Here is a 27,958-nt window from a genome sequence, read left to right on the forward strand (position 1 = left end):
TTGGATTTGTAATGAAGATTGAAATAAATAAGATACATAAAGTACAATAGAAGAGTGCCCAGTACATAGTAAGTGCCTTTAAATTGTTGTTTATTACTGCTATTAGTTGGGGTGGCTCTAGGAACTGCTGTCATATATTTAAGAAGTTGCTTTGGGTGTGCTTGGTAGACCTGTCTAGTATCTTAGAGAGTTCAAACGTTCTGTTTGGGGGTAAAGTTTGAGTTGGGAACCAGCTAATAATGTGACTTTCTGTAGGTGATCACACCACAACGAAAAGTTACGCTGGCTGCACCCAATCGGAAAGACATGGAAGAATGGATTAACGTCATAAAAACCGTGCAACAGGGAGAAATTCGTAAGGTAGGAAAAATAATAGAGAATCCACTCAACTCTCATGGGTAAACACTTAATTGACTGCATTAGCTAAGCCACCTTTCAAACAGGGAAATAATAAAATGGAAGCAGATACCATCTGATCAGGAATTTTGGATGTATATCATTAGGAAATCTGTCTATAAATAGAATTACTTCACTTAGACTCAAACCTTGGTAAATATGCGGTTTAGATACCTCTGTACACATCCACTTTATACATAGATGTCCCTGTTTGCTCAATGGATGAGGTACTCAAGATGTATGTGAGAAGCTAACTTAGGTGTTCTTATGTTATTAATAGCATAGCTGCAATCAGCAGTCCTGACTTGAGTCTGCTGAGTGACTATAGTAACAACTAAGGAAACTGAGGCTCAAGGATAAGGAACCAGACCAAGACAAAATAATTACTCAGTTGCAAAGCCAAGATTTAGATCCAGGCTATGTGAATCCAAAGCCTGTGTCTCTAACCATTATGCCTTTCTGCCTCTGTTTACCATTCACAACAAAGGAAATGTAGAGGGAGGAGCAAGGAACAGTCTTCCCCATAGCATGGCAGGGTTCCTTTTCTCCTTAACAATACCAAGCCCTGGGCTACCGCTCCCTGCAACAAGTGGTGCTACCATTGCAACTCTGGGCTATGCCCTCTGCTCAGTCTTCTACAGACCTACCGCACTAGAAGTTATGTAAGTTCCAAGAGGGGAGAGATTTTTGTCATTTATTTACTTAGAGCAGTGTCTGGCACATAGTAGAGGCTCAGTAAATACTCTTTGAATGAATAAATGAATCTGAGGGTAATCTTGGGCCCAGGGTTTAGAAAGAGAGTGATCTATAGTTCATCCTAAAGCAAAGTTCTGCTGTGAAGGTTTTAGAGATAATGGGGAAGATTAATTCAAACTTAAAAAGAAACTGATATATAGGAGAAAAGTCCCTGTGGTACTCAAGAGGAATAATGGATTCTATAATCCCATAATCATAAGCTAGCAAACTTTATAAAAACCATTAAAAAGAAGTACAGAGAACCTATATATGAAAGGGGTCAAGTTTTCCAGTAAAATGCTAATGTTTTATTGTTTGAGAATTCAGGTTTTCTTTCTCTACTTATTAGCAAAAATGCACATAAAAGTTAAAAAAGATAACCTTATGTCTTAAGTAACTAGTAAAGGGTCGAGGATTGTTACAGATATTTGGGGTGAAACAGTGTAAAATAATAGGTAGTAATGTTGTTCAGTCGCTCAGATGTGTCTGACTCTGTGACCCATGGACTGCAGCATGCCAGGCTTCCCTGTCCTTCACCATCTCCTGGAGCTTGCTCAAACTCATGTCCATTGAGTCAGTGATGCCATCCAACCATCTCATCCTCTGTCATCCCCTTCTCCTGCCTTCAATCTTTCCCAGCATCAGGGTCTTTTCTAATGAGTCAGTTCTTTGCATCAGGTGGCCAAAGTATTGGAGCTTCAGCTTCAGCATCAGTCCTTCTAATGAATATTCAGGACTGATTTCCTTTAGGATTGACTGGTTTGATCTCCTTGCAGTCCAAGGGACTCTCAAGAGTCTTCTCCAACACCACAATTCAAAAGCATCAATTCTTTGGCATTCAGCCTTCTTTATGGTCCAACTCTCACATCCATACATGACTACTGGAAAAACCATAGCTTTGACTATATGGACCTTTGTCAGCAAAGTAATGTCTCTGCTTTTTAATATGCTGTCTAGGTTTGTCATAGCTTTCTTCCAAGGAGCAAGTGTCTTTTAATTTCATGGCTGCAGTCACTATCTGCAGTGATTTTGGAGCCCAAGAAAATAAAGTCTGTCACTGTTTCCATTGTTCCCCCATCTATTTGCCATAAAGTGATGAGACCAGCTGCCGTGATCTTCATTTTTTGAATGTTGAGTTTTAAACCAGCTTTTTCACTCTCCTCTTTCACTTTCATCAAGAGGCTCTTTAGTTCCTCTTTGCTTTCTGACATAAGGGTGGTGTCATCTGCATATCTGAGGTTATTGATAGTTCTCCCTGCAGTCTTGATTGCAGCTTGTGTTGTATCCAGCCCAGCATTTCTCATGATGCATTCTGCATATAAGTTAAATAAGCAGGGTGACAATATACAGCCTTGATGTACTCCTTTCCCAATTTTGAACCAGTCCGTTGTTCCATGTCTGGTTCTAACTATTGCTTCTTGACCTGCATACAGATTTCTCAGGAGGCAGGTAAGGTGGTCTGGTATTCCCATCTCTTTAAGAATTTTCCACATTTTGTTGTGATCCACACAGTCAAAAACTTTAGCATGGTCAGTGAAGCAGAAGTAGATGTTTTCTGGAATTCTCTTGCTTTTTCTATGATCCAACAGATGTTGGCAATTTGATCTCTGGAGAACTCCATGGGCTATATGAAAAGGCAAAAAGATATGACCCTGCAAGATGAGCTCACCTGGTTGGAAGGTGCCTGATATGCTACTGGAGAAGAGAGGAGGGCAATTACTAATAGCTCCAGAAAGAATGAAGAGGCTGGGCCAAAGCAGAAACAACACTCAGTTGTGGATGTGTCTGGTGGTGAAAGTAAAGTCTGATGCTGTAAAGAACAATATTGCATAGGAACCTGGAATGTTAGGTCCATGAATCAAGGTAAATTGGACATGGTCAAGCAGGAGATGGCAAGACTGAACATTGACATCTTAGGAATCAGTGAACTAAAATGGACAGGAATGGGAGAATTTAATTCAGGTGACCATTATATCTACTACTGTGGGCAAGAATCCCTTAGAAGAAATGGAGTAGCCCTCATAGTTAACAAAAGAGACTGAAGTGCAGTACTTGGGTTCAACCTCAAAAATGACAGAATGATCTCAGTTTGTTTCCAAGGCAAACCATTCAATATCACAGTAATACAAGTCTATGCCCCAACCACTGATGCCAAAAAGGCTGAAGTTGACCTGTTCTATGAAGACCTACAACACCTTCTAGAACTAACACCAAAAAAAGATGTCCTTTTCATCATAGGGGATTGGAATGCAAAAGTAGGAAGTCAAGAGATACCCAGAATAACAGGCAAGTTTGGCCTTGGAGTACAAAATGAAGCAGGGCAAAGGCTAACAGAGTTTTGTCAAGAGAACACACTGGTCATAGCAAACACCCTTTTCCAACAACAAGGGACGACTTTACACATGGACATAACCGGACAGTCATACAGAAATCAGATTGATTATATTCTTGGCAGCTGAAGATGGAGAAGCTCTATACAGTCAGCAAAAACAAGACCAGCAGCTGACTATGGCTCAGATCATGAGCTCCTTATTGCAAAATTCAGGCTTAAATTGAAGAAAGTAGGGAAAACCACTAGGCCATTCAGGTATGACCTAAATCAAATCCCTTATGATTATACAGTGGAGGTGACAAATAGATTCAAGGGATTAGATCTGGTAGACAGAGTGCCTGAAGAACTGTGGACAGGTTCATAACATTGTACAGAAGGCAATGGCAAACACCAACCCCAAGAAAAAGAAATGCAAGAAAAAGAAATGCAAGAAGGCAAAGTGGTTATCTGAGGAGGCTTTACAAATAGCTAAGGAAAGAAGAGAAGTGAAAGCAAGAGAGAAAGGGAAAGATATACCCGAATGATTGTAGAACTCCAGAGAATAGCAAGGAGAGATGAGAAGGATTTCTTAAGTAACCAATGCAAAGAAATAGGGAAAACAATAGAATGGGAAAGACTAGCGATCTTGTCAAGAAAATTGGAGATACCAAGGGAACATTTCATGAAAAGATGGGCACAGTAAAGGACAGAAAAGGCAAGGACCTAACAGAAGCAGAGGAGATTAAGAAGAGGTGGCAAGGATACACAGAAGCTATACAAAAAAGGTCTTAATGACCCAGATAACCACAATGGTGTGGTCACTCACTTAGAGCCAGATATCCTGGAGTGTGAAGTCAAGTGGGCCTTAGGAAGCATTACTATGAACAAAGCTAGTGGAGGTGATGGAATTCCAGCTGAGTTATTTAAAATACTAAAAACAATGATGCTGTTAAAGTGCTATACTCAATATGTCAGCAAATTTGGAAAGCCTAGCTATGGCCGCAGGACTGGAAAAGGTCAGTTTTCATTCCAATCCCAAAGAAAGGCAATGCCAAAGAATGTTCAACTACCATACACTTGTGCTCATTTCACATGCTAGCAAGTTAATGCTCAAAATCCTTCAAGCTAGGCTTCAACAGTATGTGAACTGAGAACTTCCAGATGTACAAGCTGGATTTAGAAAAGGCAGAGGAACCAGAGATCAAATTGCCAACATCTGTTGGATCATAGAAAAAGCAAGGGAATTTCAGAAAAACATCTACTTCTGCTTCATTGACTACACTAAAGCTTTTGTGTGGATCACAACAAACTGGAAAATTCTTAAAGAGATGGGAATACCAGACCACCTTAGCTGCCTCCTGAGAAACCTGTATGTAGGTCAAGATGCAACAGTTAGAACTGGACATGGAACAACTGACCTGGTTCAAAATTGGGAAAGGAGTGTGACAAGGCTGTATATTGTCACCCTCCTTATTTAACTTATATGCAGAGTACATCACTCAAAATGCTGGACTGGACAAATCACAAGCTGGAATCAAGATTACTGGGAGAAATATCAACAACCTCAGATATGCAGATGATACCACTCTAATGGCAGAAAGCGAAAAGGAACTAAAGAGCCTCTTGATAAGGGTGAAAGGAGAGTGAAAAAAACTGGCTTAAAACTCAACATTCAAAAAAACTAAGATCATGGCATCTGGTCCCATCACTTCATGGCAAATAGAAGGGGAAAAAGTAGAAGCAGTGACAGATTTTCTTTTCTTGGGCTCCAAAATCACTGCGGATGGTGACTGCAGCCATGAAATTAAAAGACGCTTGCTCCTTGGAAGGAAAACTATGACAAACCTAGACAATGTATTAAAAAGCAGAGACATCATTTTGCTTACAAAAGGTCTGATAGAGCTGTGATTTTTCCAGTAATCATGTACATATGTGAGAACTTGACCCTAAAGAAGGCTGAACACTGAAAAACTGATGCTTTTGAATTGTGGTGATGGAGAAGACTCTTGAGAGTCCCTTGGACTGCAAGGAGATCAAACCAGTCAATCCTAAAGGAAATCAACACTGAATATTCACTGGAAGGACTGTTGTTGAAGCTGAAGTTCCAATATTTTGGCTGCCTGATGAGAAGAAATGACTCATTGGAAAAGACCCTGATGCTGGGAAAGATTTAGGTCAGTAGAAGATGAGGGTGGCAGAGGATGAGATGGTTAGATAGAATCACCATTGAGTTGAAAGATAGTGGAGGACAGATGAGCCTGGTGTGCTGCAGTCCATGAAGTCCCAGAGTCAGACTGGACTTAGCAAGTGAATATCAACAACAGCATATATAATTAAATTACTTTACTGTACCTGGATCTAACACAATATTGTAAATCAACTATACTTCAATATTTAAAAACATAAATAACACAAGAGGTAATAAGTCCTGACAAGATTGTGGAGAAAAGAGATTAATAATAAATTATTATCGGTACAGGGCTTATAGAAAGTAGTATTGCAGTTTCTCAAAGTATTAAAAACATAACTACCTTATGCTCCAGCAATTCCATTCTGGGTATATATAGCTATAGGACATGAAATCAGGATCTTGAATATGTATCATCACTCTCATGTTTCTTTCAGCATTATTCACAGTAACCAAGATATGGATGTAACCTAAATGTCCCTCCGTGGATTAATGGGTTAAAATGTAATATTTTTATATACAAATACAATGGGATATTGTTCAACCTTTAAAAAGAAGGAAGTCTTGCCAGTCGTAATAATATGGATGAACCTGGAAGACATTATGCTAAGTTAAATAAGCCAGACACAGAAAGACAGTATTGTATGTCTTAATTTATATGTGGCATCTAAAATAAACTCAATCCCCAGGAGAAGGAAATAGCAACCCACTCCAGTATTCTTACCTGGGAAATCCCATGGACAGAGGAACCTGGTGGGCTACAGTTCATGGGGTCACAAAGAGTTGGACCCCAAACTTCTTATTGGGGTTGGACTGCAAGAACTTGGACTGCTACAACAAATCCACAAATTGTGTGAATTAAGAAACTTAATCTGTCACAGTTCTGGAGTCTAGAATTCCAAAATCAGTGTATTGGCAGGGCCATGGTCTCCTGAAGCCTCTAGAAGAGAATCTTTCTTTACCTCTTCTTAACTTCTAGTGATTACAGGCATTCCTTGGCATTCCTTCACTTGTAGACACATCATTCCAATCTCACCCTCTGTCAGCACTTGCTGTTCTCTCCTGTGACTGTGTCTGAATTCTGAATTTCCCTCTTTCTTATAAGGACAGTAGTCACTGGTTTAGGGCCTACTGTAAATCCACTGTGTGTGTGTGTGTGTGTGTGTGTGTGTGTGTGTGTCGCTCAGTCGTGTCCGACTCTTTGTGACCCCACAGACTGTAGCCCGCCAGGCTCCTCTGTCCATGGTTAATTCTCCAGGCAAGAATACTGGAGTGGATTGCCATTCCCTTCTCCAGGGATCTTCCTGACCCAGGGATCAAACCCAGGTCTCCTGCATTGTGGGCAGATTCTTTACTGTCTGAGCTGCCAGGGAACCCCAATCCATTATGACCACATCTTAAATTGATTGCATCTATAAAGATCCTATTTTCAAATAAGATCACATTCACAGATACTAGGTATTTGAACATATTTTGGCAGGGACATAATTCAGCATACAACACATACTCACTCAGGGTTGTGTGCATCAAAGTTTCCTTATACAATAAGATGCACATAAGGAATATAAATCCCATTTCCTCTACTGCTGAACCAGAACAATGTCCATTTTACATATGTTTATATTATGTAGCCAATTGTACCATGAAATTCAGTATTCTACTCAGAGTTCTTCATTTCTTCCATTTGTCCTATAGAATCTTGAACACTATAGGAGAGCTCACTTGTAACTCTATACTAGAAGGATCTGTTTAGGAAGTTGTCTCCTACAGTAGACTATGAGCTCCTTGAGGGCAAAAACTATGGATCATGCATCTCTACATCTCTAGTTCTTAGCTTTGTAGATGACACAAAGTAGCTTTTAGTAATTATTGGAGGAGGGGGGAAGCTGGAAGGAAGGAAGGTACTTGTAGAGTTATAATCTTGTGGCTTGGGAAATGGAAAGGTGCTGGTTGCTCAGTATGTCAAGACCAAGTCTATCTCATTTCCTCATGACTCTCCACTCTCTACTCTGATCTTGGAACTTTGCCAGGATCTCAATATGAAAAAAATAATACAATCACAAAGTGACCTCATACTAGATGAGCCTTTGTCTCATCCAAGTAGCTTTTCCTTCCAGAAGCTTCCTGGTCAACAGCAGTTTAGAACATAAATAGCATGCCAGAGAGGGAAGCAGGGTTCAAAGAGTACCACATACAGGCTATGTTTTAGATGACTAATTCCTATAAATTAATCAAAGTTGAAGACTAAATGTGCTAGGTCCCTCAATAGTGCCCTCTCTGCTCCCCCTCTTTTTTCCTCTCTCTCATATCCTTCTCTCTCTCTCTCTCTCTCTCTCTCTCTCTCTCTCTCTCTCTCTCTCGGACCACTATCAGGAAGAATGTGTATTTCATTTTAAGGTCTTATGCCTTTACATGCCCAAATGATTATAACATCAAGAATAAATAGCTGAATGTGTATACCTATGTCTACATTCCAGAGGAAGGCAGAGGAAGAAGAGATTAGGTATTCACAGGAATTAGAGAAAAGGTGGAAGTGTCCTGTGGAATGCACACCCAGAATAAATTGGGGGGGTTTTGGTGCCCACCCCTCCCCCTTCTCCTTTTAACCCCAAAACTAGTTGCTGTTATACACTGTGCCTGCCCAACAGTCATGAGAAATAGGCTGTGTTAAACAAATGCAGCATTCACAGGCAGGTTAATAGTAAACATCAAATTCAATACCATGAAAGAGGGACACCAAACAGAATGCCGTTTCAAGAGGGCAGAGACTTTGTCTTATTCATCACTATATCCCCAGTGCCTTGAAACGTGCCAAGCACATAGTAGTTACTCGGTAAATATTTAATGAATTTTGAATGAATTGAATTGATTAATCAGAAAATTTCTATAGGCAGTCAGAGCATGGTATTCAGAAAAGAATGCTTTGGCCAGAAGCTTCTGAAATTAAACTGTTGTCCCAGCAATGCAGTTCTCTACTCACTTGGCAGCAGTAAGCCAGGAAGGGTAATATATATCTTCAGGAGGAAGCTAAAGCCTGACAAGCATTCCTTAGCCCAGGGTCAGAGCCCTACTTCCTCTCTTTCTTGCCTGGTCAGAGGATTTGGACCCATGCACCCTGCAGTGGGAGTGTGGAGTCTTAATCACTGGACTGCCAGGGAATTCCACCCCCTCATTCTCTTTCCCTTTTCCAAAACCACTGGGGAAAAAAATAGTGATGGGAGGTTTATTAAGTGTCAGCTCAACTTTGATTCTAACTCTTCACATGCTCTGACACCTTATATAGCTGGCCATTTCACCCTTAGCATCAGGTTTTCTGGCTTTCCCTAATCCATCTCTGTGATTAACTCTCTATTCTTTGTTCTCTTTTATTTATTTTAGATACCTGCAGCAGAAAACAACCCTTTTCTTACTGGAATGCACTACTGGTATTCGAGCCACAGTCCCCGGACCCAGCACTGCAATGTTTGTCGGGGGAGCATTCCTGCCTTATCTCAAAATGTTATCATCTGTGAAGGTAACTTTCTGATTCCTTTAGGAAGTGGAGCTCAGTGGGTGGAGACAGGGGTGAAAAAGTTCATGTGGCTTTAGTATCATTGACTCAAACCACATGACTGACTCTAGTGTAAGATTAAACATGATATTTAACAGACTGGGGAAAGAAGATGGGAGGAAACTGGCATAAGGGAGAATTTTCATGAATTAAAAGAGAGGGTTGGAGCCCAGGTTGGGTACATGAGACAAGTGCTCTGGCCTGGTGCACTGGGAAGACCCAGAGGGATCGGGTGGAGAGGGAGGTGGGAGGGGGGACCGGGATGGGGAATACATGTAAATCCATGGCTAATTCATTTCAATGTATGACAAAAACTACTGCAATGATGTAAAGTAATTAGCCTCCAACTAATAAAAATAAATGGAAAAAAAAAAAAAGAGAGGGTTGGATCTGGGAGGACTAGACAATACAGTCACATGGTTGAAAGAAAACAAACAAACAGAAAATCACCTCCTTTTTATCATCAATTTCCATTCAAGTTGGGTGGTAGAAAATTTGGCCAGGAAAAATAAAGAGAAACTGAAATATATGGAAAATAAGCCTTTGGAGTTAAGTCGTAACTACTTAGATGCATCTAGGTTCTAGCTTTTAGAGTAGCTTAGGGAAAGAAATTAGAATCTTCATTGTCACCAGATTAACATCCATCTTTTTTTCTTCTTTTTACAGTGTGCAAAGTAAAGTCTCACAGATTATGTGCTTTAAGAGCAAACAAAGATTGCAAATGGAATACATTATCCATTACTGATGACCTCCTCATGCCTGCAGATGAAGTAGTGAGTACCAGCCATGCTTTCTCGTAATCACCCTTTTACATCTCCCCTTCAGTCAGGACACACAGACAACCCAAGCAGGTGTGTTCCCTAAACTCATGACCCAACAAATCTATAAGAATGAAAGCCTCCTCCCATCTCCCACCTGTCATTGGTCACTAGTATCGAAGTAGGGAGAGCAGGACAATGGAGAACTTCCTTAGGGTTATCTAGTGTCCTCCAGGGGGTAGTACGGTTATTCCAGCTGGCCTTCCTCTCTTTATATCTCTAACTTCTATATTTTGTCTCTTTCTATCCTTCAGAAAACCATGCCTCATCAGTGGGTAGAAGGAAACATATCTGCCAGTTCTCAGTGCGCAGTATGTCATGAGAACTGTGGCAGTTACCAGAGACTTCAAGATTTCCGTTGTCTCTGGTGTAATTCTACGGTAAGACTCTTCTCATCTACTTGATACTTAAGAGAATTGACTTCTAGAGAAGGGGTGGATTGGAGGTTGATTGTGCCTGCATATAGATAGAAATCTCAGTGACCCTTACTCAGATATAGATTATACAGATTCTATAGTGTAGAACTCAATATCCTACCTTTCTAAAATTTGCTATGGAATCTTTGAGAGAAAGATGCAATACTCCCTCTTATCTTTGAGGGTCTTAAATGATGAAGCCTGCTAGCAAATGGGAAGAGCTGAACTCTTTTATGACATTATGGTCAATTAAAAAATTTGTTCTCAGTATACCCTTAAGAAACCTCCTGCTTTCCTCATTTACCATTTCCTAGGAAATTGTAATCTTTGTTAATTAATAATTGTTAATAATATTAGTACATTATTACTGCCACTATATATTATTTTATATACATGACCTCATTTAATCTTACAACAACCCTAAACCAACCCTCATTGTCCCTATTTACAGAAGGGGAAAGTGAGGTTCAGAAAAGTGAAGTGATTTGCTCAAGGTCATGCAGCCAGTAAGCAAAACAGTCTTGATTTATATATAATTGTGCAAAAAACTGTGCTCTTAACTACAACATTACCATACCTTTAAACCAGTGGTTCTCAGCTGGGATTATTTTCTCCCACCCCCAGGATACATTTGACAATGTCTGGAGAATTTTTTGTATCCAATGATATTCTGATGAAATTTTTTTCTATTTATTGAAGTATAGATGTCTTATAATATTATATAAATTTCAGGGCTACAAAGTGATGATTCACAATTTTTTAAAGTTTATACTCCATTTATACATATTATAAAATATTGCCTATATTCCATGTGTTGTTCTATATATCCTTGTAGCTTATTTATTTCATACATAATATTAATAATTTGTACCCCTTAATACCCTACCCCTATCATCACCTCCCCTCTTCCTTCTCCTCACTAGTAAACACAGGTTTGTTCTCTATACCTGTGAGTCTATTTCTTTTTTGTTATATCACTAATTCATTTTTTAGATTCTGTATTTAAAAGATAATACACAGTATTTGTCTTTCTCTGTCTGACTTATTTCACTTAGCATAATACTCTCAAGGTCCATCCATGTCACTGCAAATGGCAAATTTTCATTCTTCTAAATGTCAGAGTACTATTCCATTATATATAACAGAAAAAAAAGAACTTTTTAGCCACTCCAACTTTTACATATGTAACAATTGTTCTTTATCAATTCATCTGTTGATGGGCACTAAGTAAGGATGCTTCCATATCTTTACTATTACAAAAAATGCTGCTGTGAACATTGAGGTGCATGTATATTTTTGAATTAATGTTTTCTTCAGATATATAGCCAGAAGTAGGATTGTTGGATCCTAGGAGCCTAGCAAGCTATAGTCCATAGGGTCACAGAGTTGGACACAACTGAAGTGACTGAACACGCATGTGAAACCTCTATTTTTAGTTTTTTGAGGAACCTCTATACTGTTTTCCATAGTGGCTGTACCAGTTTACATTCCCACCAACAGTATACTAGGGTTCCCTTTTCTCCACATCCTTGCCAACATTTGTTATTTGTGGTCTTTTTGATGATAACCATTCTGACAGGTGTGAGGTGATATCTCATTGTGGTTTTGATTTGCATTTCCCTGATGATTAGTGATGTTGAGCATCTTTTCATGTGCCTGTTGGTCATCTGTATATCTTCTTTGGAAAAATGTCTATTCAGGTCTTCTGCCCATTTTTTTATTGGAAGATAATTGCTTTAGAATGTTGTGTTGGTTTCTACTGTACAAAAACATTCATCAGCCATAAATATAATATATATATTTATTTAGGCTCCCTCTTGAGCCTCCCTTCCATTTTTTAATTGGGTTGTTTTTAAATATTGAGTTGTATAAGCTATTTATATAGTTTGGATATTAACCCCTTATTGGTCATATCATTTGCAAATATTTTCTTCCATTCAGTAGGTTGTCTTTTCATTTTGTTGATGGTTTCCTTTGCTATGCAAAAGCTTTTAATTTTAACTGGATCCCACTCATTTATTTTTGCTTTTATTTCCTTACCTTAGGAGACAGATAAAAAAATATTGCTATAATTTATGTCAAAGAGTGTTCTGCCTATGTTCTCTTCTAGTAGTTTTATGGTTTCAGGTCTTATATTTAGGTCTTTAATCCATTTTGAGTTTACTTTTGTATATGGTATGAGAAAATGTTCTAATTTCACTTTTACATGTAGTTGCCCAGTTATCTCAGTACCACTTATTGAAGAGACTGTCTTTGCTCCATAGTCTAGTCTTGCTTCCTTTTTTGTAGATTAACTTATCATAAGTGTGTGGGTATATTTCTGGGCTCTTTATTTTGTTCCAGTGATCTATATGTCTGTTTTAGTGCCATTACTATTGCCTATTGCTCTGTAGTAAGGTCTGAAGTTAGGGAGTACTTCTTTCTCAAAAATTTTTTGGCTTTCAGGGTCTTTTGTCCCATACAAATTTTAGAATTATTTGTTCTAGTTCTGTGAAAAATGCCATTGGTATTTTGACAGGGATTGCATCAGACCTGTAAATTTCCTTGGGTAATATGGTCATTTTAACAATTTTAGTTCTTGCAATCCATGAAAAAGGTATATCTTTCCATCTGTTTGTGTTGTCTTTCATCAGTATATAAGTACAGGTATTTTTACCTCCTTAGAAAAGTTTATTCTTACATATTTGATTCTTTTTGATGTTATTGTAAATAGGATTTGCCCATAATTTTCTGATGGTCCATTGTTAGTGGATAGAAATTCAACAGATTTCCATATAATTAATTTTATATCCTGCAACTTTACCGAACTCATTGATGAGCTCTACTTGTTTTCTGACAGTGTCTTTAGGATTTTCTATATATAATATCATGTCATCTGCAAATAGTGACATTTTTACTTCTTCCTTTCTAATGTGGATTCCTTATAATTCTTTTTTTGTCTGATTGCCATGGCTAGGAATTCCAATACTGTTGAATAAAAACAGTGGGAATGTCTTTTCCTGATTGTCTTTTTCCTGATCTTAGAGGAAATGCTTTCAGCTTTTCACTGTTGAATATGATGTTAGCTGTGGGATTATCATATATGGCCTTTATTATGCTAAGGTATGTTCCCTCTATACCCACTTTCTGAAGAGTTTTTTTTATCGCAAATGGATGTAGAATTAAAGAAAGCTGAATGCCAAAGAATTGATGCTTTTGAACTGTGATGTTGGAGAAGACTCTTGAGAGTCCCTTGGACTGCAAGGAAATCAAACCAGTCAATCCAAAAGGAAATCAGTCTTGAATATTCATTAGAAGGACTGATGCTGAAGCTGAAGCTCCAATGCTTCAGCTACCCGATGCAAAGAACTGACTCACTGGAAAAGACCCTAATATTGGGAAAGACTGAAGGCAGGATTAGAACAGGATAATAGAGGATGAGATGGTTGGATGTCATCACCAACTCAATGGACATGAGTTTGAGCAAACTCCGGAGTTGGTGAAGGACAGGGAGGCCTGGCGTGCTGCAGTCCATGGGGTCACAAAGAGTTGACATGACTGAGCGACTGAACTGAACTGACTGAACTGAGAATTCACCTGTGAAGCTATCTAGTCTTGGACTTTTGTTTCTTGGAAGTTGTTTCATTACTGATTCAGTTAAATTATTGGTAGTTGATCTGTTCATATTTTCTATTTCTTCCTGGTTAAGTCTTGAAGATTGTACCTTCTAAGAATTTGTCCATTTCTTCTATGTTGTCCATTTTATTGGTATATAATTATTTGTAGGAGTCTCATTATCCTTTGCATTTCTATGGTATCAGTTGTAACTTCTCCATTGTCATTTATAATTTTATCCATTTGGGCCATCTCTCTTTTTTCTTGATGAGTCTGGCTAAGGGTCTATCAATTCTGTTTATCTTTTCAAAGAACTAACCCTTAGTTTTATTGATCTTTTCTATTGTATTTTAGTCTCCATTTTATTTATTTCTACTCCAATCTTTATGAATTTTCCTCTACCAACTTTGGGGTTTGATCTCTTTATCTACTTCTTTTAGGTGTAAGGTTAGTTTCTTTGAGATTTTTTTCTTTTTTTATTAGGTAAACTTATATCACTAGTAAATTCTCTCTTAGAACTGCTTTGCTATGTCTCATATATTTTGGATTGTGTGTTTTCATTTTCATCAGTCTTCAGCCATTTTTTTTTTTCCTCTTTGGTTTCTTCAGTGATCCATTGGTTGTTTAGTAACATATTGTTTAGCTTCCACATGTTTGTGTTTTTCACAGGTTTCTTTTTCTTTTTTTTTTGCTTTTAGTTGGTTTCTAGTTTCATAATATTGTGAAAAGAAAAGATGCTTTATATGATTTCAATTTTCTTAAGTTTACCAAGGTGCCTTCCTTGTGGCCCAGATAGTAAAGAATCAGCCAGCAATGCAGGAGACCCAGGTTCAATCCCTGGATTGAGAAGATCCCCTGGAGAAGGGAATGGGCAACCCACTCCAGTATTCTTGCCTGGAGAATCCCATGGACAGAGGAGCCTGGTGGGCTACAGTCCATGGGGTCACAAAGAGTTGGACATGACTGAGCAACTAAGAACATATACACACGCAAGTTTACTAAGGTTTGTTTTGTGATCTAGTATGTGATATATCCTGGAGAAAGTTCCTTGTACACTTGAAAATATGTGTATTCTTCTGCTTTTTGATGGAATATATACACATATATATTCCACATTCTCTAAATGTCTTTTAAGTGTTTATTTCCCTTCTGGATGATCTGTTCATTGGTGTAGTGGGGTATTAAAGTCCCCTCCTATTATTGTGTTACTATCAGTTTCTCCTTTATGTCTGTTAATATTTACTTTGTGCATTTAGGTGCTCCTATGTTGGGTGCATATATATTTACAATTGTTATACCTTCTTCTTGGAATGATCCCTTTATCATTATGAACTATCCTTCTTTCTCTCCTGTAATAGCTTTTGCTTTAAAGTCTTTTTGCCTGATATAACTATTGCTATCCCCTTTTCTTTTCCATTTGCATGGAATAATGTGTTCTATCCCCTAACTTAGAGTATGTGTTTGTCTTTAGATCTGAAGTGAGTCTCTTTTAGGCAGTATATATACAGGTCTTGTTTTTGTATCCATTCAGCCACTCACTATCTTATGATTGGAGCACTGAGTCCTTTTACACTGAAAGTAAATACTGATAGGTATGTACTTATTGCCATCTTGTTCATTGTCTCTAGTTATTTTTAGTACTTTTTGTTCTTTTCTTCCCTTACTCTCTTCTCTTGTGATTTGATGACTGTCTTTAGTGTTATGTTTGGATTCCTGTTTTGTCTATTGTGTGTGTGTACCTATTATAGATTTTAAGTTTGTGGTTACCATGAGGTTTATATCTATATCTATACTTAATTGTTTTAAGTTACTGATCTCTTTAATTTCAAATACATTTTAGCAATCCAACATTTGTACACTCCTCCCTTCACAATTTACTGTTTTTAACATCACATTTTGTATCTAACTCTTTTGTGTAATCCTTAACTATTTATTGCAGATATAGATTATTTTATTCCTTTTTTCTTTTAACCTTCCTACTTTCTATGTGGTTGATTTTCTACCTTTACTGTATATTTATTTTTTACCAATGAGCTTTTTTCGTTTGTAATTTTCATGTTTCTAGTTGTGGGCTTTTGTTTTTCACTTAGAGAAGTCTCTTTAGCATTTGTACTACTTGTGTGGTGGTACTGAACTCTTTTATCTTTTGCTTGTCTGTATAGCTTTTCATCACTCCATCAATCTAAATGAGAGCCATGCCAGGTAGCTTATTCTTGGTTATAGGTTTCCCCCCTTTCGTCGCTTTAAATATATCATGCCACTCCCTCCTAGCCTGCTGAAAAGTCCACTGATAGATTTATGGGAGTTCCCTTGCTTGTAATGTGTTGCTTTTTCCCTTATTGTTTCTATGGTGGCTCAGATAGTAAAGAATCTGCCTGCAGTGCAGGAGACCCGGGTTCAATCCCTGGGTTGAGAAGATCCCCTGGAGAAGGGAATGGCAACCCTCCAGTATTCTTGCCTGGAGAATTCCATGGAGAGAGGAGCCTAGCAGGCTACAGTCCATGGGGTTGCAAAGAGTCAGACATGACTGAGCATGACTTTCACCTCACTTCATTTTCATTTTTTCCATTTTAATTACAGTGTATCTTGGTGTGTCCCTCTTTGGTTTAATCCTGTATGGGTTACTCTGCACTTCCTGGATTTGAATGTCTGTTTACTTTCCCAATTAGGGAAATTTTCAGCTATTATTTCTTCAATTATGTTCTCAGCACCTTTCTCTCTTCTACTTCTGGGTTCCCTATAATGTGAATATTAGTGCTCTTGATGTTGTCTCAGAGATCTCTTAAACTGTCCTCATTTCTTTTCCTTATTTTTCTGTTCAGCATCAGTGATTTCTGCTACCCTGTATTCCAGCTTGCTGATTCATTCCTCTGTATCATTTAGTCTACAGTTGATTCCTTCTAGTGTATTTTTTATTTCAGTTATTGTATTTTTCACCTGTTTTTGGTTTTTCTTTATATTTTCCAACTCTTCATTAAAAACTTCTAACTTCTCAACTCTGTGCATCCATTCTTCTCCAAAGTTCTTTGATTATTTGTAGGATCACTACCCCAAACTCTTTTTTAGTTAGATTGCCTGTCTCCACTTCACTTGGTTGTTCTTCTGGGATTTTATCTTGTTCCTTCATTTGGAACATGTTTGTCTGTCACCTCATTTTGCCTAAGTCATTGTTTGTATATATATGGTAGGTTGGTTACATTTCCCAACCTTGAAGAAGTAGCCTTTTGTAAGAGACATCCTCTGTGTCCCAGAAACATATTCCTCTCTTATCACCAGAGCCGAATTCTCTAGGGGTGCCCCCTATGTGGGCTACATGGGTCTTTCTGTTGTGGTGGGTCGACTACTATGGGTGGTCTGATAGTCATGGCTGACCTTCAGTCCAGCTGGTTGATAGCTTTTGCCTCGTGTGGGTGCTGCAAGACCAAGTCACTAGGCGGCTGGCTGTGAAACAGCAGGGGGCCCTAGGACTAGTGCTGGCTTACTGGTGGTCAGAGCCAGGGTCCAAGAGATCCTGGGGCTGTTGCCAACAGACCTGTGGTTGAAGCCAGGTCCTCTGACTAGTGGTGGCCCACTAGCAGAAAGAACTGAGTCCTGAGGTTCGGCTTCAGGGCCCCACAGCTGGTGTTGTACTCCAGTGGGTAGGCCAATTTCTGACACAACTGGTCTGGGGTGTCTTGAAGCTTGTGTTGGCCTGCTGGCAATCAGGACTATGGCCCAGTGGTCCCATGGCTGGTGCTGGACTACTGTTGGGTAGGCTGAGTCTGCAGGCTGTGAGGCTGTAGTTGTCTTGTGGGTGGTGCCTGTCCACTGATGGGTAAGGCTGGTCCTGAGGCTAGAGCAGTCTTGCTGGTGGGTGGGTCCAGGCATTCTAGAGCTGGTGCCTGCCAACTGGTGGGTAGGGGTCAGTCCCAGGTCTCTTGCTGCCAGGCTCTTAGGGATCCTGGTCTAGTACCTTCAGACACTGGTGTATGGGGACACTTCCTGGGCCCTCTGGTGGGCATGTGTAGGGGGCTGTTTGTGGGTTCAGAGGATCTTAAGGCAGCATGTGTGCTGGTGGGTAGGGCTTGCCCTGAGGCATTCTGGTACTGATGCCTATGGACTGTTGAGTGGGAGTGGGAATGGGTCCTGAGGTTAGTAAGATGGAGGGATGATTCCAAAATGGTGCTCGCTAGCTCCAGTTCCCCCATGGTAGAGCAAGCTTCCAAAAATGGCTGCAACCATTGTCCCCAGAGTGAGCTCCACTTGCCACCAGCCTCTCCAGGAGACTCTCCAAGATCATCAGTTAGGTCTAAGCCAGGCTCCTTTCAAATTTCTGCTTCTACCCTGGGTCCAAGAGCTTATGAAATTTTGTTGTGCCCTTAAGAATAGAGTCTCTATTTCCCACGACCCCCTGAGACTCCTGAAAGTAAGCACTGCTGACCTTCAAAGACGAACATTCTAGGGGCTTGTCTTCCAGGGCAGGACCCCCAGACTGGGTAGCCTGATATGGGGCTCAGACCCCTTTCTTCTTGGGGAGAACTTCTACAATTGTAATTCCTGTTTGTTGGTTGCCCCCCCAGGAGTATGAAAATTGACTATACAACAACTCCACCCCTCCTACCCATCGTGTTGTGGTTCCTTCTTTATAGTTTTAGTTGTGTTAATAGAAGATCTTTTCTGATAAGCTCCAGAATTTCTCACGGATGGTTGTTCTGTAAATAGTTGTATTTTGGTGTGCCCAGTGAAAGGAGGTGAGCTCGGGTTCTTTCTACTCTGCCATTTTGCCTGATGTCTTTTTCTAGAGATATTTTCATTGTTACAATGTCTTTGTCTAGAGATATTTTTATTGTTACAACTCAGGGGGAAAGGATGTGCTGCATACTTCTAGTGAATAGAGGCCTAAGATTCTGCTAAATTTCCTGCCATACACAGGTTAGCACAAAGAACTATTTGGCCCAAAATATCAATAGCAATGATATTGAGAAACCCTGATCCAGTCTTTGTAGCCTTTGTAGTCTTTCATATGCTTCTTTAAAACCGATCATTCTAAACAAGAAGAAATGAAAGTATGAACTTCTTCTTAAAAGATTTTGGTTTCCTCTGCCTCGCTTCTGCCAGTGGACATCATCTTTGTAATTTCCTTCTGCTCTGCTCCAGCTTACCATTATCTCCTGGAAGGAAGCTTAAACCCTCATCAGGTGTCCTGATTTTTGCACCTGCCCCCCAGGGAACACCTCTAGATCACCTGGATCTCATGACCAGCAGGATTTATGCTCAGAGGTCCCAAAGAATTGTAACAAATGAAGAAAGAGTTCTTATAGCTGCCACCACCAGGGCACAGCAAGAAGCACAGATTGAGGAGCCCAATCTTTCTGCAAAAGAGGCCTGTTATCTTATCTTCATCCTTGTAGCTTGAGGAATAGACTTTTAATTAAACATATATCTAAGGGCCAACTGTAATCCTTTCTATAGACCTTAGAAGCAGGTGCTTTTTCACGCTCTCCTTTTGACATGATCCAAAATGCTAGTATCTCCTGGAGAAGAGCTATTACACATGTTTTGTGCCCAGGTGTTTTGTGATTTCTGCTCAAGGGACAACTCTTGATTGCCTGGCTCTGGTGGCCAATGTAGCTTGCATTTTGGGGTCCCATGGGACTGTAACAGAGAGAGAGTTTTTGGCCAACCACCACCCGAAGGGCACAGACAGACAGTAGGCTGAAACACAACTCATCTTTCTGTGAAACAGGCTTGTTTACTTGTCCTGGAGCTTTGGCATGGAGAGCAGGACTCTGGCTTCACACTCATCTAAGAATCTACTGAGATGCTCTCTGAGGATGGTGGATGCCACAATTCTGCTCTCCCTATGATTTACAACAGGTCATAGACATCTACTGGAAAGGAGCAAGTATACTCATCTGGCACGCCAGTTTTTGCAAATGCCACATAGGTGACACTTATAGGTCACACAACTCTGGTGACCAGTGGGACTTACATATTCAATCCCACAGAACTATATCTATTGGCATACTCTAAAAGCTATGGCCTGAGGGCCCAGCTACCAATTAACCTGAATCTAGGTACTGATTGAGCTATTCTCCTTTGGGACACTGAGGTTCAGTTCAGTTCAGTTCAGTGGCTCAGTTGTGTCCAACTCTTTGTGACCCCATGGACTGAAGCACACCAGGCTTCCCTGTCCATCACCAACTCCCAGAGCTTACTCAAACTCATGTCCATCGAGTTGATGATACCATCCAACCATCTCATCCTCTGTTGTCCCCTTCTCCTCCTGCTTTCAATATTTCCCAGCATCAGGATCTTTTCCAGTGAGTCAGTTCTTCTCATCAGGTGGCCAAAGTATTGGAGTTTCAGCTCCAAAGTATTGGAGCATCAGTCCTTCCAATGAATATTCAGGACTGATTTCCTTTAGGATTGACTGATTTGACATCCTTGCAGTCCAAAGGACTCTCAAGAGTCTTCTCCAACACTATAGTTCAAAAGCACTAATTCTTTGGTGCTCAGCTTTCTTGTTTTTTTCACATCCATACATGACTACTGGAAAAACCATAGCTTTGACTAGATAAACCTTTGTCGGCAAAGTAATGTCTCTGCTTTTTAATATGCTGTCTAGGTTGGTCATAGCTTTTCTTCCAAGGAGCAAGTATCTTTTAATTTCATGGCTGCAGTCACTATCTGCAGTGATTTTGGAACCCCCAAAAATAAAGTCTGTTACTGTTTCCATTGTTTCCCCATCTGTTTGCCATGAAGTGATGGGACCGGATGCCATGATCTTAGTTTTCTGAATGTTGAGTTTTAACCAAACATTTTCACTCTCCTCTTTCACTTTCATCAAGAGGATCTTTAGTTCTTTACTAGTTGGGACACAACACAGCAAGTCAAGGAAAATGAAGAAACAGAGGAATATGTTCCAAATGAAATAACAATAACAGAAACAGCTTCAGAAAAAGTCCTTAATGAAACAGAGGTAAGTGATTTACCTAATCAAGAGTTCAAAATAACAGTCATAAAGATGCTCACCATGCTGAGGAAAAAAATGGATGAACACAGTGAGAACCTCAACAGAGAGATGAAAATTATAAGAAAGTGCCAAATGGAAGTCATAGAGCTGAAGAAAATAATTAAACTGAAAAATACACTAGAGGGTTTCAACGGCAGACTAGATGAAACAATAGAAAAGATTAGAGAACTCAAAGACAGAGAAATGGAATTCATCCAATCAGAGCAGCAAAAAGGAAAAAAAGACTGACAAAATGTGAAGATAGCTCAAAGAATGTATGGGCAACATCAAGCAGACAAACACTCACATTATAGGGGTCATAGTAATAGAATAGAGACAGAAAGTGGCAGAAAACTTATTTGAAGAAATGACAGCTGAAAACTTCCCTAACCCAGGGAAAGAAACAGCCATCCAGACCACTTAGCCCAGAAAGAGCCAAATAAGAGGAACTCAAATGGACCACACCAATATACATTGGAATTAAAATGTCAAAAGTTAAGGACAAGGAGTGAATCATAAAAACAGCAAGAGAAAACAGTTATGTACAAAGGAACACCCATAAGACTATGAGCAGATATTTCAGCACAAAATTTGTAGGCCAGAAGGGAATCGCACAATATATTCAAAGGGCTGAAAGAAAAAACTTTCCAACTCTGCCAGAAAAATCTGTCCTTCTGAACTGAAAAAGAGAGTTTTCTAGACAAGCAAAGGTTAAAGGAGTTCATCACCACTAGACTAGCATTACAAGAATATTAAAGATAAATTAAGCTGAAATTAAAGGGCACTAACATGAAAATATAGGAAAGTATAAAGTTCACTGGTAAAGGTAAATACACAGTAAAATTCAGAATCTAATTTTGTAAAGGTTGTACATTGATCACTTTTAAAACTAGTATGAAGGTTCATGAAAAGATGCTCAATGTTGCTTATTATTAGAGAAATGCAAATCTAAACTACAATGAGATATCACCTCACACCAGTCAGAATGGCCCTCATCAAAAAGTCTACAAACAACAAATGCTGGAAAGGGTGTGAAGAAAAAGGAACACTCTTGCACTGTTGGTGGGAATGTAAATTGATACAGCCACTATGGAAGATGGTATGGAGATTCCTTAAAAAACTAGGAATAAAACCACCATATGACCCAGCAATCCCACTCCTAGGCATATACCCTGAGGAAACCAAAATTGAAAAGAGACACATGTATCCCATTGTTCATTGCAGCACTATTTACAATAGCTAGAACATGGAAGCAACCTAGATGTCCATCAACAGATGAATGGATAAATGGAATATTATTCGGCCATAAAAAGGAACGCATTTGAGTCAGTTCTAATGAGGTGGATGAACCTAGAACCTATTATACAGAGTGAAGTGAGTCAGAAAGAGAAAGATAAATACTGTATTCTAACACATATATACAGAATCTAGAAAAATGGTACTGAAGAATTTATTTACAGGGCAACAATGGAGAAACAGACATAGAGAATAGACTTATGGACATGGGGAGAGGGGAGGAGAGGGTGAGATGTATGGAAAGAGTAACATGGAAACTTACATTACCATATGTAAAATAGATAGCCAATGGGAATTTGCTGTATGGCTCAGGAAACTCAAACAGGGGCTCTGTATCAACCTAGAGGGGTGGGATGGGGAGGGAGATGGGAGGGAGGTTCAAAAGGGAGGGGATATATGTATACCTATGGCTGATTCATGTTGAGGTTTGACAGAAAACAGCAAAATTATGTAAAGCAATTATCCTTCAATAAAAAGTAAATTAATTTTTTAAAAAACTAGTATGAAGGTTAAAAGACAAAAGTAGTAAAAATAACCATAACTACAAAGTAAAAGAGGTAAACTGTGGAAACAAAAACATTGAAAGTTGTAAAGGGAGAGTAAAAATTTAGAGCTTTAGAAGACACTCAAATTGTTATCAACATAAATTAGACTGTTATAAGACCTTGTGTGTAAACCTCATGTTAACCACAATGCAAAAACCTATAGTAGATACACAAAAGATAAAGATAAAGGAATCTAAGCATATCATTATAGAAAATTATGAAATCACAAAGGGAGAAAGCAAGGGAAGAAGAATGGAACAAAGGAAATACAAAACATCCAGCACACAATTAATAAAATAAGCACATACCTATCAGTAATTACTTTCAAAAGTAAGTAGTCTAAATTCTCCAATCAAGAAACATAAACAAAAATAAACAAATGGGGCCTAATGAAACTTAAAAGCTTTTGCACAACAAAGGAAATTATAAGCAAGGTGAAAAGACAGCCTTCAGAATGGGAGAAAATAATAGCAAATGAAGAAACAGACAAAGGATTAATCTCAAAAATATACAAGCAACTCCTCCAGCTCAATTCCAGAAAAATAAATGACCCAATCAAAAAATGGGCCAAAGAACTAAACAGACATTTCTCCAAAGAAGACATACAGATGGCTAACAAACACATGAAAAGATGCTCAACATCGCTCATTATCAGAGAAATGCAAATCAAAACCACAATGAGGTACCATTACATACCAGTCAGAATGGCTGCTATCCAAAAGTCTACAAGCAATAAATGCTGGAGAGGGTGTGGAGAAAAGGGAACCCTCTTACACTGTTGGTGGGAATGCAAACAAGTACAGCCACTATGGAGAACAGTGTGGAGATTCCTTAAAAAACTGGAATTAGAACTGCCATATGACCCAGCAATCCCACTCCTGGGCATACACACCGAGGAAACCAGATCTGAAAGAGACACGTGCACCCCAATGTTCATCGCAGCACTGTTTATCATAGCCAGGACATGGAAGCAACCTAGATGCCCATCAGCAGACGAATGGATAAGGAAGCTGTGGTACATATACACCATGGAATATTACTCAGCCATTAAAAAGAATTCATTTGAATCAGTTCTAATGAGGTGGATGAAACTGGAGCCCATTATACAGAGTGAAGTAAGCCAGAAAGATAAAGACCAATACAGTATACTAATGCATGTATATGGAATTTAAAAAGATGGTAACGATAACCCTATATGCAAAACAGAAAAAGAGACATGGATGTACAGAACAGACTTTTGGACTTTATGGGAGAAGGCGAGGGTGGGATGATCTGAGAGAACAGCATCGAAACATGTATATTATCAAGTGTGAAACAGATCTCCAGTCCAGGTTGGATGCATGAGACAAGTGCGTGGGGCTGGTGCACTGGGATGACCCAGAGGGATGGGATGGGGAGGGAGGTGGGAGGGGGATCGGGATGGGGAACACATGTAAATCCATGGCTGATTCATGTCAATGTATGACAAAAACCACTGCAATATTGTAAAGTAATTAGCCTCCAACTAATAAAAATAATTGAGAAAAAAAAGAAACATAGAGTGGCTGAAGAGATAGAAAAACATGGCTTATCTATATGCTTCCCACAAGAGACTCACTACAGATATAAGGACTGAAGGACAGGATGAAAGGAGGTATTTTGTGCAAATTAATGCAGAAGAAGGTAAGGGCAGCTATACTTATATCAGGCAAAACAGACTTTAAAACAATGACTGTAATGAGACAAAAACTGGCCATCATATAATGATAAAGGGGATAATCCAACAAAATAAAAAAAATCCTAACAAAAGGATATAATATTTGTAAATATTTATGTACTCAACATAGAAGCACCTAAATTATAAAGTAAATATTAACCAATGGAAAGGGAGGGATGTACAGGTTATACTAAGAGAAGGGGATTTTAATATCCCATTATCATTAATGGATAGATCATCTAGAAAAAATCTCAAAGGAAACTTTGGCTTTAAATGATATGATATATCAGATACATACAGAACATTTCATCTGAAAGCAGCAGAATACAAATTCTTCTCAAGCACACATTGAACATTCTAGAGGATAAGTCATATGTAAGGCCACAAGCAAGTCTTATATTTGAAAATATTGAAATCATCTTTCCTAACCACAATAGTATGAAACTACAAATTAATTACGTGAAGAAAACTGGAAAATTCACAAAGATGTGGAGATTAAACAACATGCTACTGAAAAACCAATGGGTCAATGAATAAATCAAAAGATAAAAACAACTTTGAGACAAATGAAAAAATTTTAAAAAGCATGCAAAAACATATGGCATACCACAAAAGCAGTTCTAAGCAGAAAGTGTGTTGTGTTTAGTCTCTAAGTTGTGTCCAACTCTCTTTTGCAGCCCTATGGACTGTAGCCCACCAGGCTCCTCTGTCCATGGGATTTCCCCAGCAAGAATACTGGAGTGAGTTGCCATTTCCTTCTCCAGGGGATCTTCCCAACCCAGGGATCAAACCCGCATCTCCTGCATTGGCAGGCAGATTCCTTACCACTGAGCCACCAGGGAAGCCCATAAGAAGAAAATACATAGTGATAAATGCCTACATTAAGAAAGAAGAAATTTTTGAAATAAACAACTTAACTGTGTACCTCAAGGAATTAGAAAAAAGGAAAATATAGAGCCTAAAGTTGGTAGGAAGAAGGGAATAATAAAGATCAGAGTTGAAATAAATGCAACAGGGACTAAAAAGTAAGCAGAAAAAATTTGTGAAATTAAAACAAACGGAATCAACAAATTATTAGCTAGACATACCAAGAAAATAAGAGACAGGATTCACATCAATAAAATCAGAACTGAAAGAGGAGAGATTGAACCAACACCTAAGAAGTAAAGGATCATAAAGACTAGTGTGAACTATTTCTCAAGTGGAAACACAAGAGATGGACAAATTCCTAAAAACATAGACTGGATCATGAAGAAATAGAATATCTGAACAAACTGATTGCAAGTAATGAGACTGAGTCAGTAATCAAAAAATTCCCCCAAAGACAAAAGTGCAGAAACAGATGGCTCTTGGCTGTTGAATTCTACCAAACATTCAAAAGAGAATCAATAGCAATCCTCAAATTCTCCCCAAAAAATAAAAGGGAAGGAACATTTCCAAACCCATTTTACCAGGTCAAAATTACCCAGACAACAAAACTGGACAAAGATGATACAAGAAAATAAAATTATGGAATAATACCCCAAATGAACACAGATGCAAACATCCTCAACAGGATATTAGCAAACTGAATTAGAAAATACATTAAAAGGATCATATACCATTTTCAACTGAGATCTATTCCAAGGATGCAAGGATGATTCAACATCTGCTCATAAAACAATGTGATACATTAATACAATGAGAGATAAAAATCATACAATCATCTAATCAGATGTAGAAAAAGCATTTGACAAAATTCAACATTTGTTTATGATAAAAACCTTCAATAAAGGGAGTCTAAAGGGAATGCACCTCAACATGATAAAGGCAATATATGGAAAGTTCTCAGCTATCATCACATTAAATGGGAAAGGCTATAAAGTTTTCCTCTCAGACCAGGAATGAGAATGGACAAGGATGCCGATTCTGCCCACTTTTAACTTGGCCACTTCCAACATGGTATTGGAAGTCTTAGCCACAGCAATTGAGCAAGAAAAGGTAACAAAAGGTAACAAAATCATAAAGGAAGAAGTAAAACTGTCACTTTTTGGAGATGATGATGTATTTTTTCCTTGCAATTTTATTGAGATACAATTGACATACATTCATGCAAAGATGGGCACAATAAAGGACAGAAATGGAAAGGACCAAACAGAAGCAGAAAAAAATTAACAGGTGGGAAAAAATACACAGAAGAACTGTACAAAAAAGGTCTTAATGACCCAGATAACCACAATGGTGTGGTCACTCACCTAGAGCCAGACATCCTGGAGTGTGAAGTCAAGTGAGCCTTAGGAAGCATTACTATGAACAAAGCTAGTGGAGGTGATGGAATTCCAGCTGAGCTATTTCAAATCCTAAAAGATGATGCTGTTAAAGTGCTTTACTCAATATGTCAGCAAATTTGGAAAATTCAGCAATGGCCACAGGACTAGAAAAGGTCAGTTTTCATTCCAATCCCAAAGAAAGGCAATGCCAAAGGATGTTTAAACTAGTATACAATTGTGCTCATTTTGCACATGCTAGCAAGGTTATGCTCAAAATCCTTCAAGCTAAGCTTCAACAGTATATGAACCAAGAACTTCCAGATGTACAAGCTGATTTAGAAAAGGCAGAGGAACCAGAGATCAAATTGCCAACATCTGTTGGATCATAGAAAAAGCAAGAGAATTCCAGAAAATCATTTACTTCTGCTTCATTGAGTATGTGGAAGCCTTTGACTATGTGGATCACAAACTGTGGAAAAGTCTTCAAGAGATGGGAATACCAGACCATCTTACCTGCCTCCTGAGAAACCTGTATGCAGGTCAAGAAGCAACAGAACTGGACATGGAACAATGGACTGGTTCAAAATTGGGAAAGGAGTAGGTCAAGGCTATATATTGTCACCCTGCTTATTTCTGTGCAGAGTACATCAAGCGAAATTCTGGGAAGGATTAATCACAAGCTTGAATTAAGATTGCTAGGAGAAATATCAACAACCTCAGAAATGCAGATGATACCATCCTAATGGCAGAAAGTGAAGAGGAACTAAAGAGCCTCTTGATGAAAATAAAAGAGAAGAGTGAAAAAGTGGGCTGTAAACTTAATATTCAAAAAACTAAGATCACGGCATCCAGTCCCATCACTTCATGGCAAATAGATGGGGAAAATTGGAAACAGTGAGCAGATTTTATTTTCTTGGCTCCAAAATCACTGTGGACAGTGACTGCAGCCATGAAATTAAAAGGCACTTGCTCCTTGGAAGAAAAGCTATGACAGACCTAGATAGCATATTCAAAAGCAGAGACATCACTACACCCAAAAAGATCCATATAGTCAAAGCTATGGTTTTTCCAGTAGTCATGTACAGATGTGAGAGCTGGACCATAAAGAAGGCTGAGTGCCGAAGAATTGATGCTTTCGAATTATGGTGCTGGAGAAGACTCTTGAGAGTC

At 38.9% G+C, this 27,958-nt stretch overlaps 1 protein-coding gene across 1 annotated transcript in view; it reads left to right on the forward strand.

Annotated features, from left to right (window-relative positions):
- The window catches only part of DGKK (diacylglycerol kinase kappa), a 170,504-nt gene that overhangs the window by 62,677 nt on the left and 79,869 nt on the right, over window positions 1-27,958 (forward strand). The window contains exons 5-8 of the mRNA XM_070464139.1: window positions 256-360; window positions 9,009-9,144; window positions 9,847-9,950; window positions 10,253-10,378. Of these exons, the coding sequence (XP_070320240.1) occupies window positions 256-360; window positions 9,009-9,144; window positions 9,847-9,950; window positions 10,253-10,378 (471 nt within the window). The remainder of the gene's footprint in view (window positions 1-255; window positions 361-9,008; window positions 9,145-9,846; window positions 9,951-10,252; window positions 10,379-27,958) is intronic.

Source organism: Odocoileus virginianus, unplaced genomic scaffold (genome assembly GCF_023699985.2).
Source record: "Odocoileus virginianus isolate 20LAN1187 ecotype Illinois unplaced genomic scaffold, Ovbor_1.2 Unplaced_Contig_18, whole genome shotgun sequence".
NCBI lineage: Eukaryota > Metazoa > Chordata > Mammalia > Artiodactyla > Cervidae > Odocoileus > Odocoileus virginianus.